General features: G+C 40.9%; 1 protein-coding gene across 1 annotated transcript in view; it reads left to right on the forward strand.

Annotated features, from left to right (window-relative positions):
- Positions 1–3,108: 3,108 nt before the first annotated feature.
- abcb6a (ATP-binding cassette, sub-family B (MDR/TAP), member 6a) overlaps positions 3,109–13,429 on the forward strand; it is a 30,880-nt gene continuing 20,559 nt past the window's right edge. Inside the window, exons 1-3 of the mRNA XM_036562852.1 lie at positions 3,109–3,272; positions 6,232–6,778; positions 13,277–13,417. Of these exons, the coding sequence (XP_036418745.1) occupies positions 6,266–6,778; positions 13,277–13,417 (654 nt within the window). The 5' untranslated portion in view covers positions 3,109–3,272; positions 6,232–6,265. The remainder of the gene's footprint in view (positions 3,273–6,231; positions 6,779–13,276; positions 13,418–13,429) is intronic.

Here is a 13,429-nt window from a genome sequence, read left to right on the forward strand (position 1 = left end):
ACTTACTATATAGGCACTTTGTAGTTCTACAGTTACAGACTGTAGTCCATCTGTTTCTCTGTACACTTTGTTAGCCCCCTTTTACCCTGTTCTTCAGTGGTCAGGACCCCCATGGACCCTCACAGAGCAGGTACTATTTGGGTGGTGGATCATTCTCAGCACTACAGTAACACTGATGTGGTGGTGGTGTGTTTGTGTTGTGCTGGTCTGAGTGGATCAGACACAGCAGTGCTGCTGGAGTTTTTAAACACCTCAGTGTCACTGCTGGACTGAGAATAGTCCACTAACCAAAAATCCAGCCAACAGTGTCCTGTGGGCATCGTTCTGTGACCGCTGATGAAGGACTAGAGGATGACCAACACAAACTGTGCAGCAGCAGATGAGCTATCGTCTCTGACTTTACATCTACAAGGTGGACTGACAAGGTAGGAGTGTCTAATAGAGTGGACAGTGAGTGGACACAGTGTTTAAAAACTCCAGCAGCACTGCTGTGTCTGATCCACTCATACCAGCACAACACACACTAACACACCACCACCACGTCAGTGTTACTGCAGTGCTGAGAATGATCCACCACCCAAATAGTTCCTGCTCTGTGAGGGTCCATGGGGGTCCTGACCACTGAAGAACAGGGTAAAAGGGGGCTAACAAAGTGTTCAGAGAAACAGATGGACTACAGTCTGTAACTGTAGAACTACAAAGTGCACCTATATAGTAAGTGGAGCTGATAAAATGGACAATGAGCATAGAAACAAGGAGGTGGTCATAATGTTATGTCTGATTGGTGTAAATCTGAATAAAGAAACTTTATACAGCAGTAAATGTTGTAGTTTTAGGCCTGTTGGCTCTTTAAGAAATGGTCTTTACTGTAGATTAAGCAGGATGGCTAACTGACTGTGCTTTACAGGAGTTTCAAAAGGTTGAATAATAACTGAGGAGCGTTAGTGTTGGTGCTATGTTGGGTTTTATTAAACTTTCCATGTTGTTTCAGTAATAATTCAAAATGTAGAAGTGATTAAGAATAAACGTCAAATTAGAAAGACGATTCAGTGACATTATTGTTGACCATTTAACATTTATTTAACTTTGATTCAATAACTGTTTTGCAATGTGGGACAGACACTTTTGTCATAGAGCAGAAAGGAGTGTCTTTTTTGTTCAGAAGTGGGAAAAGAAATGATCACAACATAAAAATATCTGCTGTAACACTGTTTAGCCTCTGTTTTGGGGCAGTTTAGCCTCTGTTACGTCATTGAGTTTGTAAATTTTTGTCCAGCACTTTGTCTAACACTTGATTTTATATGTGCTTTATAAATACTTTATAAATAGACGTCACTCCACCATTTTATATCAAAAATTAAATCTAAACTGTTATTAATTAAAATGAAATTTTCAACGTAAGAAATCGAACTCTGATCTTTCCTAGTAGGACTTTTATTTTGTAGCATGTACGAATTCAGGTAGCACTGAAAAAACTGAAAGCTGTTCCTGATTCATTTTAATAGAAGAAATAATGATATAAAATATAACTATATAAAATAATGTCAAAAGTAACAATTCCAGTTTTACATGTTTATTTATTGCTAAATAAATATCACAGTAAAAATATTACATGTTCAAGCTGAATTATTACAGGTGACAGGGGAATTATGTGTTCAAACTCCATTTTTACACGTTATTGTTGTTGTAACAGTTGAAACGAACGTCTCGGTTGTTTTATTTTGTCTATAAAGGGCAATAAGTTAGTTAGTTATTCATAAAAAGATGTAATCGTTTTAGGTTTAAAGTAAATTCTGATTTTCTTTCGAGCTGCTGACCGGCTTCTTCTTTAGGAGTGAGCACGCCGCACAGGACCCGCCTCCTGCGCCGTGATTGGCCAATTCACACTCACGAGTAGTTCGCCTGGCCAATCAACAGTGGCCAGTGGGAAAAAGTCAGTGCCTATGATTTTATATATATATATATATATATATATATTATATATATATATATATATACATATATACATATATATATATATATATATATATATATATATATATATATATATAAAGGTGGTCAGAGATTTTTGAATGATGTGGAATAGCAAACCTGAGAGATTTAGAACATAATAATAATAATAATAATAATAATAATAATAATAATAATTCCAGTACAGGAGGCGGAATTCCAGTCAGTCACGTGAGCTAACCGGTATCAGGCGTTACCATGGCAACGAGGTTACAGAAGCTCTGTATTAAACAGACTTACCTGCTTAAACAGAGGAACATCTACGAAATCTAAAGAAAACTAAGAAAAACACAGAGTTTCATGTTTAGGGCGGTTGTCGGAGCGCGGGTGGGATTTGTTGACATTCTTGTGGGCAAAAAATGCTGCTTGCGTAAGGATGTGTGTTGCCAGATTGGGTGGTTTGCTGCCAAATTGAGCAGGTTTTCGTTGGATTGGTCATTTTTGGGTGGATTTTTAATAAGTAAAAACTCTGTACAAAAATATTTAAAAACGTTGATGAAGAAAAGTGTATTCTTGCCCAGGCGTTTCTCAGAATCAAAAGTGACGTTTTTGGTTCGTCATACCAGCTTTTGGTTCTTCATCCAAGTGAAAATAAAGACAAAAGATCGACAGAGACACCACAACAAATACTTATTAACCCTTAACAGAGCAGTTTACATTTGTATCATGTTGATTTAAACGCTGTATTGTTCTGCCTGAAGTGTCGGTTTTAGACATTCTCGACTGTTGAGTGCGTTATCTGACAATCTGGCAACCGTGCACTTACACACATCCTAAAATCATTACACTCACGAAAAGGAATATGTTTGTCATTTTTCATCCATATTGTCAGATAATCATCTTTTTGGTGGCAGTACATTTACAGGTAGGTCAAAAAACCGCACCTTTTCATATTATTTTCCTTTAAAACTGGCTCGATTTGGCGGGAAAACCAAACCTGGCAACCCCGGGGCTGCTTTAAAACTCCACAGAGCGCTGCAAGCTTAGCTCCTCCCACTCGAGCCTCCACGAGCCTCCACAGAGAGCCTACAGGCCGGAATACGGGTGGGGATCAGTCTGAAAAGCGGTGGGGAATAAAACACCGCCTGCGCAGGAGAGTGTCGATCGCCGAGTGACGGATGGAGCTGCTGTGGTAGTGAGTGAGCGCTACAAGGACAGAGCCGCGGTGTTTACAGCGTGTCCCCCGCACAGCTGGAGCGGACAGCCGGTCAGGACAGCGCGGAGGACCGTAAGAGTCGCCCGAGTGCCCGGTGTGATAGAAGGTGAGTGTGTTAGCCTCTGTTACGGTGAGTTCGAGCCTGCTGGTCGGAGTTGTTGTGAATGTCACTGTGCCGGTTAGACGGAGGCGGCCTCGCTCGCTCGGTCAGTCAGTTATCTAGAACACATCTCTGATCACACAGCGTCCTAAACACACACGTTCCTCCTGGAGTACTGCTGAATATCCACACTTACTGAGTTTTAGAGCTGTCTGGGTGAGATAGCCATGCTAGCGAGGTAGCATGACACCTACACGCTTCAAAAACAAGGTTCTTCAAGGGTTCTTTAGTGACCATGAGAACCATTTCGTGCTAAAGGGTCGTTTGCATGGTGAGGTGGCTCTTCAGACTGATGGAGAACGTGTTTCTTGTCTTGATGATGGTTTTATATAACACCAAAAGGGTTCTGCTATTATACACGCTTGAAAGATGGTTCTTCAAGGGTTCTTTAGTAAAGCAAATGGACTTATGTGGAGCCATGAACAATCGAAGAACCCTTGGCATGATTAATGGATGGTTGCTCTACATCATGAAATGGTTTCTCAGATTGATGGAGAGTGCGTTTTATGTGGTTCTATACAGAATCTTTTTGAAAAGGGTTCTATATAGCACCAAGAAGGGTTCTGCTGTTGTTATGATGTCAAGCCTGTAACAACAGAAGAACCCTTCTGCTTTCTCTGCATCGTGAAGTGGTTCTTCAGATGGATGGAGAATGTGTTGTATATGGTTCTATATAGAACCTTCTTGAAAAGGGTTCTCCATAGCACCAAAAAAGGTTCTTCTGTTGTTACAGGCGTGACATGGTAAAAATAGCAGAACCTTTTTTGGTGCTACATATAACCATTTTCAAAAAGGTTCCATCCATGACCATCCACAGCCCATTCTCCATCGATCCGAAGAACCATTTACCAATGCAAAGAACCCATTAATCATGCAGAGTGTTCTTTTGAGTGTTCGTGGTTCCATATAAAACCATTTTCTCTACTAAAGGACACTTAAAGAACCGTCATTTTTAAGAGTGTAGACTCAAGTTTGTAACCCTTTTCGGTGCTGTATAGAACCATTGAACCAAGGCCTTGTCCTCCTCTGAAGGCTCTGACAGGACCATATGGCTCTAAGGGTTCCACTTTAGGGACTCCGACTAAGAGAAAAGTGGATTTACCACAGAAAACAATGGACACTTTCCATAGATGAGCAGTTGAGCGCTGAGGCTCAATATTTTGGATATTTTGGTGCAACATTGTTTACAGTACACACTTAAAAAAAGGGGGAACAGTTCTATTTAGAACGATTTCATGCTTAAATTGTTCATCAATGTTGAGTAATGTGTAAAAACGACTGATGGTCAGTAGATTTAACTGCTTATCTATGGAAAGTGTCCATTGTTTTCTCTTAGTCGGAGTCCCTAAAGTAGAACCCTTAGAGCCATATGGTCCTGTCAGAGCCTTCAGAGGAGGACAAGGCCTTGGTTCATCCAGAGAGAGAGAGAGAGAGAGACAGAGAAATGTCCCAATAAAAACAACAAGATTAATCGAAATTCATACTGCACAATATTATGCTTAAAGGGGAACTCCACCAATTGTACAGAATTTCTGCATAATTTAACATTTAAGCTGTGATCAGAGTCATTCACAGTGGTTTGGTGTGAAGCGCTCCGTTCTAGATAAACTTGCCGAGTGAGAACTGTTCACAGTGGTGGTGATAGGAACCAGACGTCCACCTCTAAAAGCTGCCTCACAGAAAGTTACTATATGAAATGGTTATGAATTCACTGCCTGATGACTGAGACACTGTTCAATGATAGTTTTAAAGTAAGCTTCTTTTATTCATTTGTTCATGGTGGAGGGATACATGCAGGGCGTTGTGAGGCAAAATAGCCCCCAAAGAAAACATATTATTTCAGATTTACCATAATCAACATTCCATATAAACTCAGAAGACTCGTGTAGGTTCACTGGTGGTTCTGGATAGTAAATAAAATGTCTATATTTGTGTTGTAGTCATGGCGACCCCTGGTTCCTATCACCACCACTGTAAAGAAACCAGAGGTTGTTTCTCTAGAGTGAACAAATTCACATTAAACCACTCTGAATGACTGTTTACTGAATTATATGCAGAAATTTGGAAAAATTGGTGGAATTCCCCTTTAAAAACACTTTCCCATTTAAACGTGCGGATCCAAAACTCCTGAGTGGAAATGAATAGTGAAAGTAATATTTTAGCATTATTGAGGAATGAAAATAGGAAATGTCTTGCAGGCTTTACTGTACAGCTAACATCTGTTCACATGGTCAGAGGGAACAGCACTGGCCATCGAACCGGAGATAAGCTTCTGGACACTTCGCCCAGTTTATGACTCTCGTGTCTGAATGAGTTATAATATTTGTTTTTCTTTTGTGAGTTTAATCTTCATCACCTCAGTTTACTCTGTTGCTGTTTGCCAGCTAGCACGCTGCTCTTGCAGTGCACCATGGGTGTTGTAGTTTTGTGCAACACCTGTTTCACCTTTAAAGCTACAGATAGAAGAAAAACTGGGAGAATTCAGCAGGGAGTGCTATTAATTGTGCCAGTAATGGAGGATATTCTCTTTCAACACCGAGTTATCGGCTACGTCACTCATCATTACTGGCAATTCTCTGAAGTTTACGTTATGCTTTAGTTATAAAGTTAATTGTTTTGTACTACAGATGTACAAAGATAATGGAATCATATCAGTAGGGGTCGATATTTGCTTTAAAAAATCAGCATTGGAGTGATTAACCAGTAAACCAATATTTAATCATGTTTTATTATACACCGATTACACAAATTATAAGAAGCTTTAAAATGGCTTTGTGAGGAGAAGAAAGTTTGAAATGAAACCTGGTAAGTCCATAAAAAGCTGTTGTGTTCAGCTTTACAGGTTTGATAGATACGCTTGGCTCCTCTGATGCACCAACACTAACACTCCTTCTCATCCCCTCAGCCATCTAGAGTGAAGACCGCGTCACCCGGCCGCCATGGTGGCGCTACAGAGCTACTGCGAGGCGGGGGTCTCCATGCAGCGGGTGTGGGTGGAGGGTGGCCTGACCCCCTGCTTCTTCTTCACGCTGGTCCCGTCCGTCCTCCTCAGCCTGGCCCTCGTCCTCGGTGCCTTCCACGGCGTGTGCTACGGCCGCTACGGCGCGCAGATGGAGCCCAAGTATGTGCCGCGCTCGCGCCTCTACGGCCTGCAGATGGTCCTCTCGGCACTGCTGGTCCTCCAGGCTGTGATCTGGACTGTGGTCAGGGCGGCGCTGGCCGGGATCTACGGATACGTGGTGCTTTACGGCTGCCTGACGGCTCTCGGGTGGATCTGGGCCTGCGCCTCGCTCAGGCTGGAGCACCGGAGGGTCCTGGTGAGGGAGCGGACGAGAGGGCACAGCGTGGTGCTGCTGCTGTTCTGGGCGCTGGCGTTCGCGGCCGAGAACCTGGCCTTCGTGTCCTGGATGAGCCCTCAGTGGTGGTGGGGGCTGGAGAGCACTGAGCAGCAGGTGGGTGTTCGTGACTTACCGTGTGGGGTTCTGAGAGGCCACTGAGATAGCAGGGGTTGCTAAGCAGTAGAAAGTTGGGTTCGGGATCGTTCACCTGTTGCATACATTTGAAATTGGGTGTTTATATTAAGGCTGACTTTATTACTTAGTCATTTTAAGGTTTCCTGTTCTCCAGCCTTATTGATCTCATAGTGGATATGCTGGCTGGCGTTCATATTTCCATAGTGCTTGTTAGGAATCTCTGGCCCTGCATAGTTTATGTATGCACATCAGGTCACCCACCCATAAGTGAAATTACCAAGCATTAAACAGAGGCTTTTGGCTCTTATGCTCTCTACTCAGGATGGTTTTTTCCCTTAAGCGAATGGGTTTTTCTTGGCAATCTGAATTTTTTTACGTTCTTCATAGTCATTCGGTTAATTATAAGGGTGTAACGATACACTAAGCTCACAGTTCGATTCGATCCTTGATGCTAGGTTTAATATTCAGAATTGTTGTGTATCCATGTCATTGCCAAACCTAAAAATAACATGATGTTAACTGTATGCATGTAAGTTAATGCTGCACTACGTAAGATTTGGGGATTTGGAGACCTCTCTGCCGGAAATGTGTAACTGCACGTGGCGTGCGGAAGAACATTTTGTAACAGCACATTTTCCATCACTCCGAAGAACCATGTAACAATGCAAAGGGTTCTTTGAGTGTTCATGGATCCATACAGAACCATTTTGTTTACTGAAAAACCCTTGAAGAACCATCTTTTTTAAGAGTGTAGAGTCAAGTTTGTAGCCCTTTTTTGGTGCTATATGGAGCCGTTTTCAAAACGGTTCCATACACAACCATATACCACGCATTTGTGGATTTGGAGACCCCTATGGTGGAAATGTGTAATTGCACGTGGGTTGTGCTTGACCCCTTCCCCGTGGGGATGAATCTGATGACTGAAAGACTTGATGACTGATGACTCTGATGACTGAAAGACGCGTCCTCCAAGGATATGAATGTATTATCTCCTATTGTTTTCATATCTTCATCAGTATAATGTTTATTTTGAGGCCTAAACATCAAGTCGTAGCTTCTTTTTGAGCCTGTGAGTGTGACGGTAGTACATAAAGATGACCCCACTGACTTTTAAACTGCTATTTCAGACTTTAGAGGGCGACTCACAGCAGCGCACACTCATCATATTTGAGCCATTTTTGTCTCCTGACTCACTAATGTTGCTAATTTAAATTTCAACAAAAAATCTTACGTATTGCAGCTTGATTTGGTGTTAAAGCAAAGGATGCACTGATACGGGAATGCTGGGCTAGTTAGCTGCCCAGAGATGAAGGATAATTATTCAGACTGCACTCCAATAAGATTTCATTGTTAAGAGCCAGATTAGGGTTGCCAGATTGGGTAGGATCAGCATTTTAATGCATGTTTCTATGGAATAATTATCTAACAGTGATAGTATTTCAATTAAATTAATATTAAAAAGCAAAATGGAGAAATACAATCAATGTAATAGTGCAAATAATAGTAACAATAATAAAGCCAACAATAATTTTAAGGTTTAGTTATTAAAAATAACATGTCTTCTCTTATTGTTATAGAATATTTCAGTGTTTGAAAATGAAAATATTTGCCAGTTGCAGCCCCATTCAACATTTCATAAACTGCCAATTAAACAGGCCTAATTAAGCTCTCTTCCTAATGAAACATACAGTTGGTCAGATGGTAGAAGTACTAACCACGTCCACAACATGCTCAGGAAAGCTTATCACGACACGTTTTATTATGATGAAGATAAATATTGTTAAACTGCCCATTTATGCGATGTAAACATTGAATCCACCCACATTATCATCCCAGAGAAATGTAGTATTGATTTCTACAGAGTTTCAAATGCAGTAAAATGCAGAAGTGTTAGTGCAGTGTCACCTTTAGCTGATGTGTATTGGGTCAAGTGCAGTAAAGCATCTTCACCGGCAGTTCAACTGTCCTAAATACGGCGCTATAAAAGAAGCTGCTAATTTTGGCCTTTAGGCATGCAGTGCCTCTCAGACAGGCCAGTAATGTGAGAAGTAAATGACCTTTGGCACCAGCGCTTTCATTCAGCATTGTTGTCAGAGTCGAGTGTTCACTGGACAAACGCACACACACCATGACACAGCGTTTCAGAGCTGATCTGAGCTCAGTGGAGAAGTCAACACATGACTCAGCACAGTTAATAAAGGGGAATTCCACTCATTTTTTTCTAGAATGTTTACATAATTCAGTGTGTGAGATGTAAACAAAGTCATTCGGAGTGGGTCGGTGGGAAATGGTTCAGATGCCTTTACAGTGGTGGTGATAGGAACCAGGGCTCGCCATGACTACAACACAAATATAGCCGTTTTATTTACTATCCAGAACCACCAGTGAACCTACTTGTGTCTTCTGAGTGTTTATATGGAGTGTTGATGATGGTAAAACAGTCATAAATCCGAAAAAAAGTGTTCTTTGGGGACTTACAACACCCTGCATGTATCCCTCCGCCCTGATTATCCTATAAAGAACGTTTTAAGTCAGAAGCTTATCTCAAAATAGTGTCTCAGTCATCAGGAAGTGAATTCCTAGCCATTTTACATAATAACTCTCTGTGAGGGAGCTTTTAGAGGTGGACGTCTGGTTCCTATCAGCAGCACTGTAAACAATTCTGACTCTAAGTTTCTCTAGAATGGAGCGTTTCACACCAAACCACTCTGAATGACTTTGTTGGCTGAAAGACTTTATCAGCATGATCTGACACTGAAAGGTCACTCAGGTTCAGTACAGCAGTGTGAGCATGCAGTGAGTGTACGTTTCAACATGTTTCTACATGTTTATTGACGTTTAACCAACATTTAACTGATTTGCAGTCATGCCCTCGTACTGTAGCGTATGTTAGTAAAAGTCTTCACTCTGTTTGTTGATAACTCTGTTATCAGTCTGGCAATTTAACAATATTAAATAGGCAACTCAACAGTATTTGTCTTTATCATGATAATACAGGGTAATTCAAAAAGATTCATCCGATTTCAAAATTATATGTTTCACTTGTAAATCATTACAGAACAATGCAGTAAACTGTAAATGGTTTAATTGAGCATAAAGTTTATGTAATTGTACAAGTGCTGAATATGAACCTCCTCCAGCTGTACAGACAACATCAACGCCATAGTCAAATTCATCCCCTACTCGATTGAACATGTCCGGTGTCGCTGCACTCGCGGCTCCTTCAATGCAATTTCGGAGATCATCCAGTGTTGTGGAACCAACGACGAGCGCGCTGAGCTGTTAGAGGTTCACTGCCGATGAAAATCACATCGCACAGTTATGACGGATTCACTCTGATTGAAGTGGAGAACGCAAAACGCTTTCTGCTCAGGGGTCTCATCTCCTCGCAGACTGAAGGGAGCCAGTCAGAAACTCTAAGACCCCCTCTTTCAGTTGGATTGTGATTGGTTCCTAGGCGCCTCACGGTTGTAAAAATATGGCGCTTTGAAATCAGATGAATCTTTCTGAATCACCCTGTATGTCGCTGCTGTCGGAACAAAACCTCAGATCTCTAAGAAAGTAACTTTACAGGACAAAGAAAAACATTCTCAACTTTTAATGGAAGTAAATGGAGAAATACTTTTTTCCAAGTAGTTTTGGACCATATCTGTTGGTCCACTTCATCATGAAATTTTGACACAACATAAAGGGCAGCTGCCTTTTTCATATCATGTCAGAAAATGAAAAATGCCAAAAACGGATATTGGGGATTTGTCTCGACAGCAGCGCTATGTCTCAATACGCTTTTCTGAGCATGTTGTGGATACGCTCAGTACTTCTAACACACTGACCAATTGCATGTTTCGTTAAAAGGAGACCCTAATTAGGCCTGTTTAACTGGCTTTAGTGCAGGGCAGTTTAAGAAATGTTGAGTACGGCTGCAACTGTCAAATATTTTAAATATTTTCAAGCATTGAAATATCCTGTAACAAGAAAAAACACGTTTATAATTCGTCGCAAACTCCTAATGTAACACCCGACTAAGCTGATGAAGTGTTTAAGTTTAACTTCCTATCTTCTTGTCTTAACTTAAGATCTGACAGGTCAAGATATAATTTTTCACAAATTTGTGTTACAGAAGCAAATCTGATCTTAATTTAGGAATCTTATCTTACAGCATCTTTTCTTATCTCATATTAGGAAATTTAACTTAGGAAATCTTAACTTATTCAATCAAAGTCAACAATCAACTGTCACGACTGTTACCTAGCCACCAACTATACGCTCACAGCTGAAACATAAACACGTAATCAAAGTAATCAAGCTAGTTAACCAGACAGCTAATGTTAGCTACCGTTACTGATTTAGAAAGGTCAAACAAAACTAAAGCATGATAAACCTAAAGTTAATAATACTGTGTCAGCGCTTCGTGCTGTTTTATCAGAGCATTGCCATTTTGCGGTTTCAGTTTCAGTTTCCCAAACGCTTTAGCCGAGCACACTAACGTTATTCCTCCTAATAAACAGACACTTGTTCAGCTCTGTCTTCTCATTATTCAGCACCATCACTGTAATATTGTATCATCAACACTAACACATGAAGGTAATAAGAGGGGACGGTGGAGATCGAGTCTGCATTGACTAGGGTTTTAAAATGCTGTTAGAAAAAACCTCATAAGTCAAAGCACCGTTTTCAATGTAAATAAATGTAGCGTCATTATGCTGGTTATAGTGAACTGTGCTGCCTGGCACTGCATAAAACAATAGAAACAGATGGTTAAAACAGAAGTTAGGACACCTCTGGGGTTTATCTTAAAGTTAGGACAGTATTTAGGAGGTTTAGTCTAGTTAGGATGTTTCTGTAACACTTTTCTTATCTGGAGTTAATGGTAAGATTATGAATTTAAGAACCGTTTTTCTGTATCAGCTTCTGTCCTAAATTCAGTCCTAACTAAAGTTGCCATGGTGACTAAGCGGATAAGATAAAATTTAAGACTTAAGAAGTTTCTGTAATATGGACTCTGAAGACTCCTGTTACTATATGACGCTCCTGTGAAAATTGCTGATTCATGGTTGATACTGGCTGCGTTCCTTTTCCTCCCCCGCTCTGTCTGGCCACGCCCAAACTGGTTCAGCTCCGACCAGTTGGGCTTCACCTCCTCTGACGCTCCTCTGAAGCTCCTCCCAATGACACAGCAGTTTTGCAGCTGGTTTTAGTTCCGCAGCCTCAGTGAGCGAGATTGAATTTGCTTCCAAAACATGTTGGTTTTGCGGCAAACCACTGTGATTAACTCCCTGTTTGGAAGGTGAAGTGTGTTTCTGTAGTTTGGCAGCTGTTCTGTTTGTCAAGGCCTATGAAAGCTGGGGTTGTGGCTGCTAGAATGAACTTATTAATGAACCATGAACCATCCTTAAACTCAAAGGATATAGCATAAATGTTCAGTACCCATAATCCATGGAAAGTGCAAGCCAAAATTGGAGGTTCCAGGTCATTAGAGTTGTATTTATCATTTCTTCTTACACTTTCACTTTCATTTTAGCCACTTTGTACGCACTTGCAATGCACCATAAGAGTGTATTTGGTTTGTATTTGGTTTTGACTGAATATAAACTGTTTACTGTCCTACAGAACACACATTTTTGCTGATACTGATTGTATTTAATGTGGAAGGAGGGAAAACAACTTTCTTATTCAAAATTTAGGTGCTGAAATTAAATTAGAATGAATGTATTTAGTCAAAAAAATGCCATTCTTTCACTTTTTTTGCCCAAAATGTTTCGTAATCACTTATTTAATATACATGCAACCTTATTAAGGCATGAAACCTGTTTTGAAATCAACATATTTTTAATATTTTATGCTTTCTTGCACAATATGACCCTCAAACGTCTCTTGGTAACCTCCACTTCACTGTACAGAACCCTTAGATCAGTGGTACTTAAGCTGGGGGGGGGTCAGCTGATTAACTCTGCTTTGGCCTTTTCTAAAAAAAGAAAGTAGTACTTGTTTAAAATAGTAAATGGTATTAAACATTATTAGAGTGAAGTACATGCCAGTCAGTAATAATTCATTCATTCAGGGGAACGAATGGGAGGACCAGTGCACGTGCAGTGGAACTTACGATCCTCAATGGAGGTCGTAGACTAAGTTTGGGGATTGCTGTCATGCGTTATTACGCCAAATGCCATGAGGACATAGTAAATAATACAGTTTTCCACTAGTAGTCAACAAGGCAAATGGCTATTTTCTGGTAAGTATAATGATTTAGACATTCGTTTTGCAGAGTGCTAATTGTTGGGCATGTACGTCCATTATTTGTTAGCTACATTAGCCTCATAGCTCCTCTATGAAACTAAAGAAGCAAGCTTTAGACACCAAGCGTGTCTTGGCTGATGGACAACGTTTAGGAAAAGGGGAAACTGTGCAAATGTGATCTGTCACCAGACTGTCCATCATTCTGCCCACGGTAAGATCCACATGACCTTCTGTCTGTAGGTGGAGTTCGCGCTCTGGCTGGTCCGTTATCTCAGCACTGGGACGCTGTTCTTCTTAGGCCTCAAGGCTCCTGGGTTGCCACGGCGACCGTACATGCTCCTCATCAACGAGGACGAGCGTGATGTGGAAAATGGAGGACAGGTGTGTGGATAC

This window comes from Colossoma macropomum, unplaced genomic scaffold, assembly GCF_904425465.1.
Source record: "Colossoma macropomum unplaced genomic scaffold, Colossoma_macropomum, whole genome shotgun sequence".
NCBI classification, from domain to species: domain Eukaryota; kingdom Metazoa; phylum Chordata; class Actinopteri; order Characiformes; family Serrasalmidae; genus Colossoma; species Colossoma macropomum.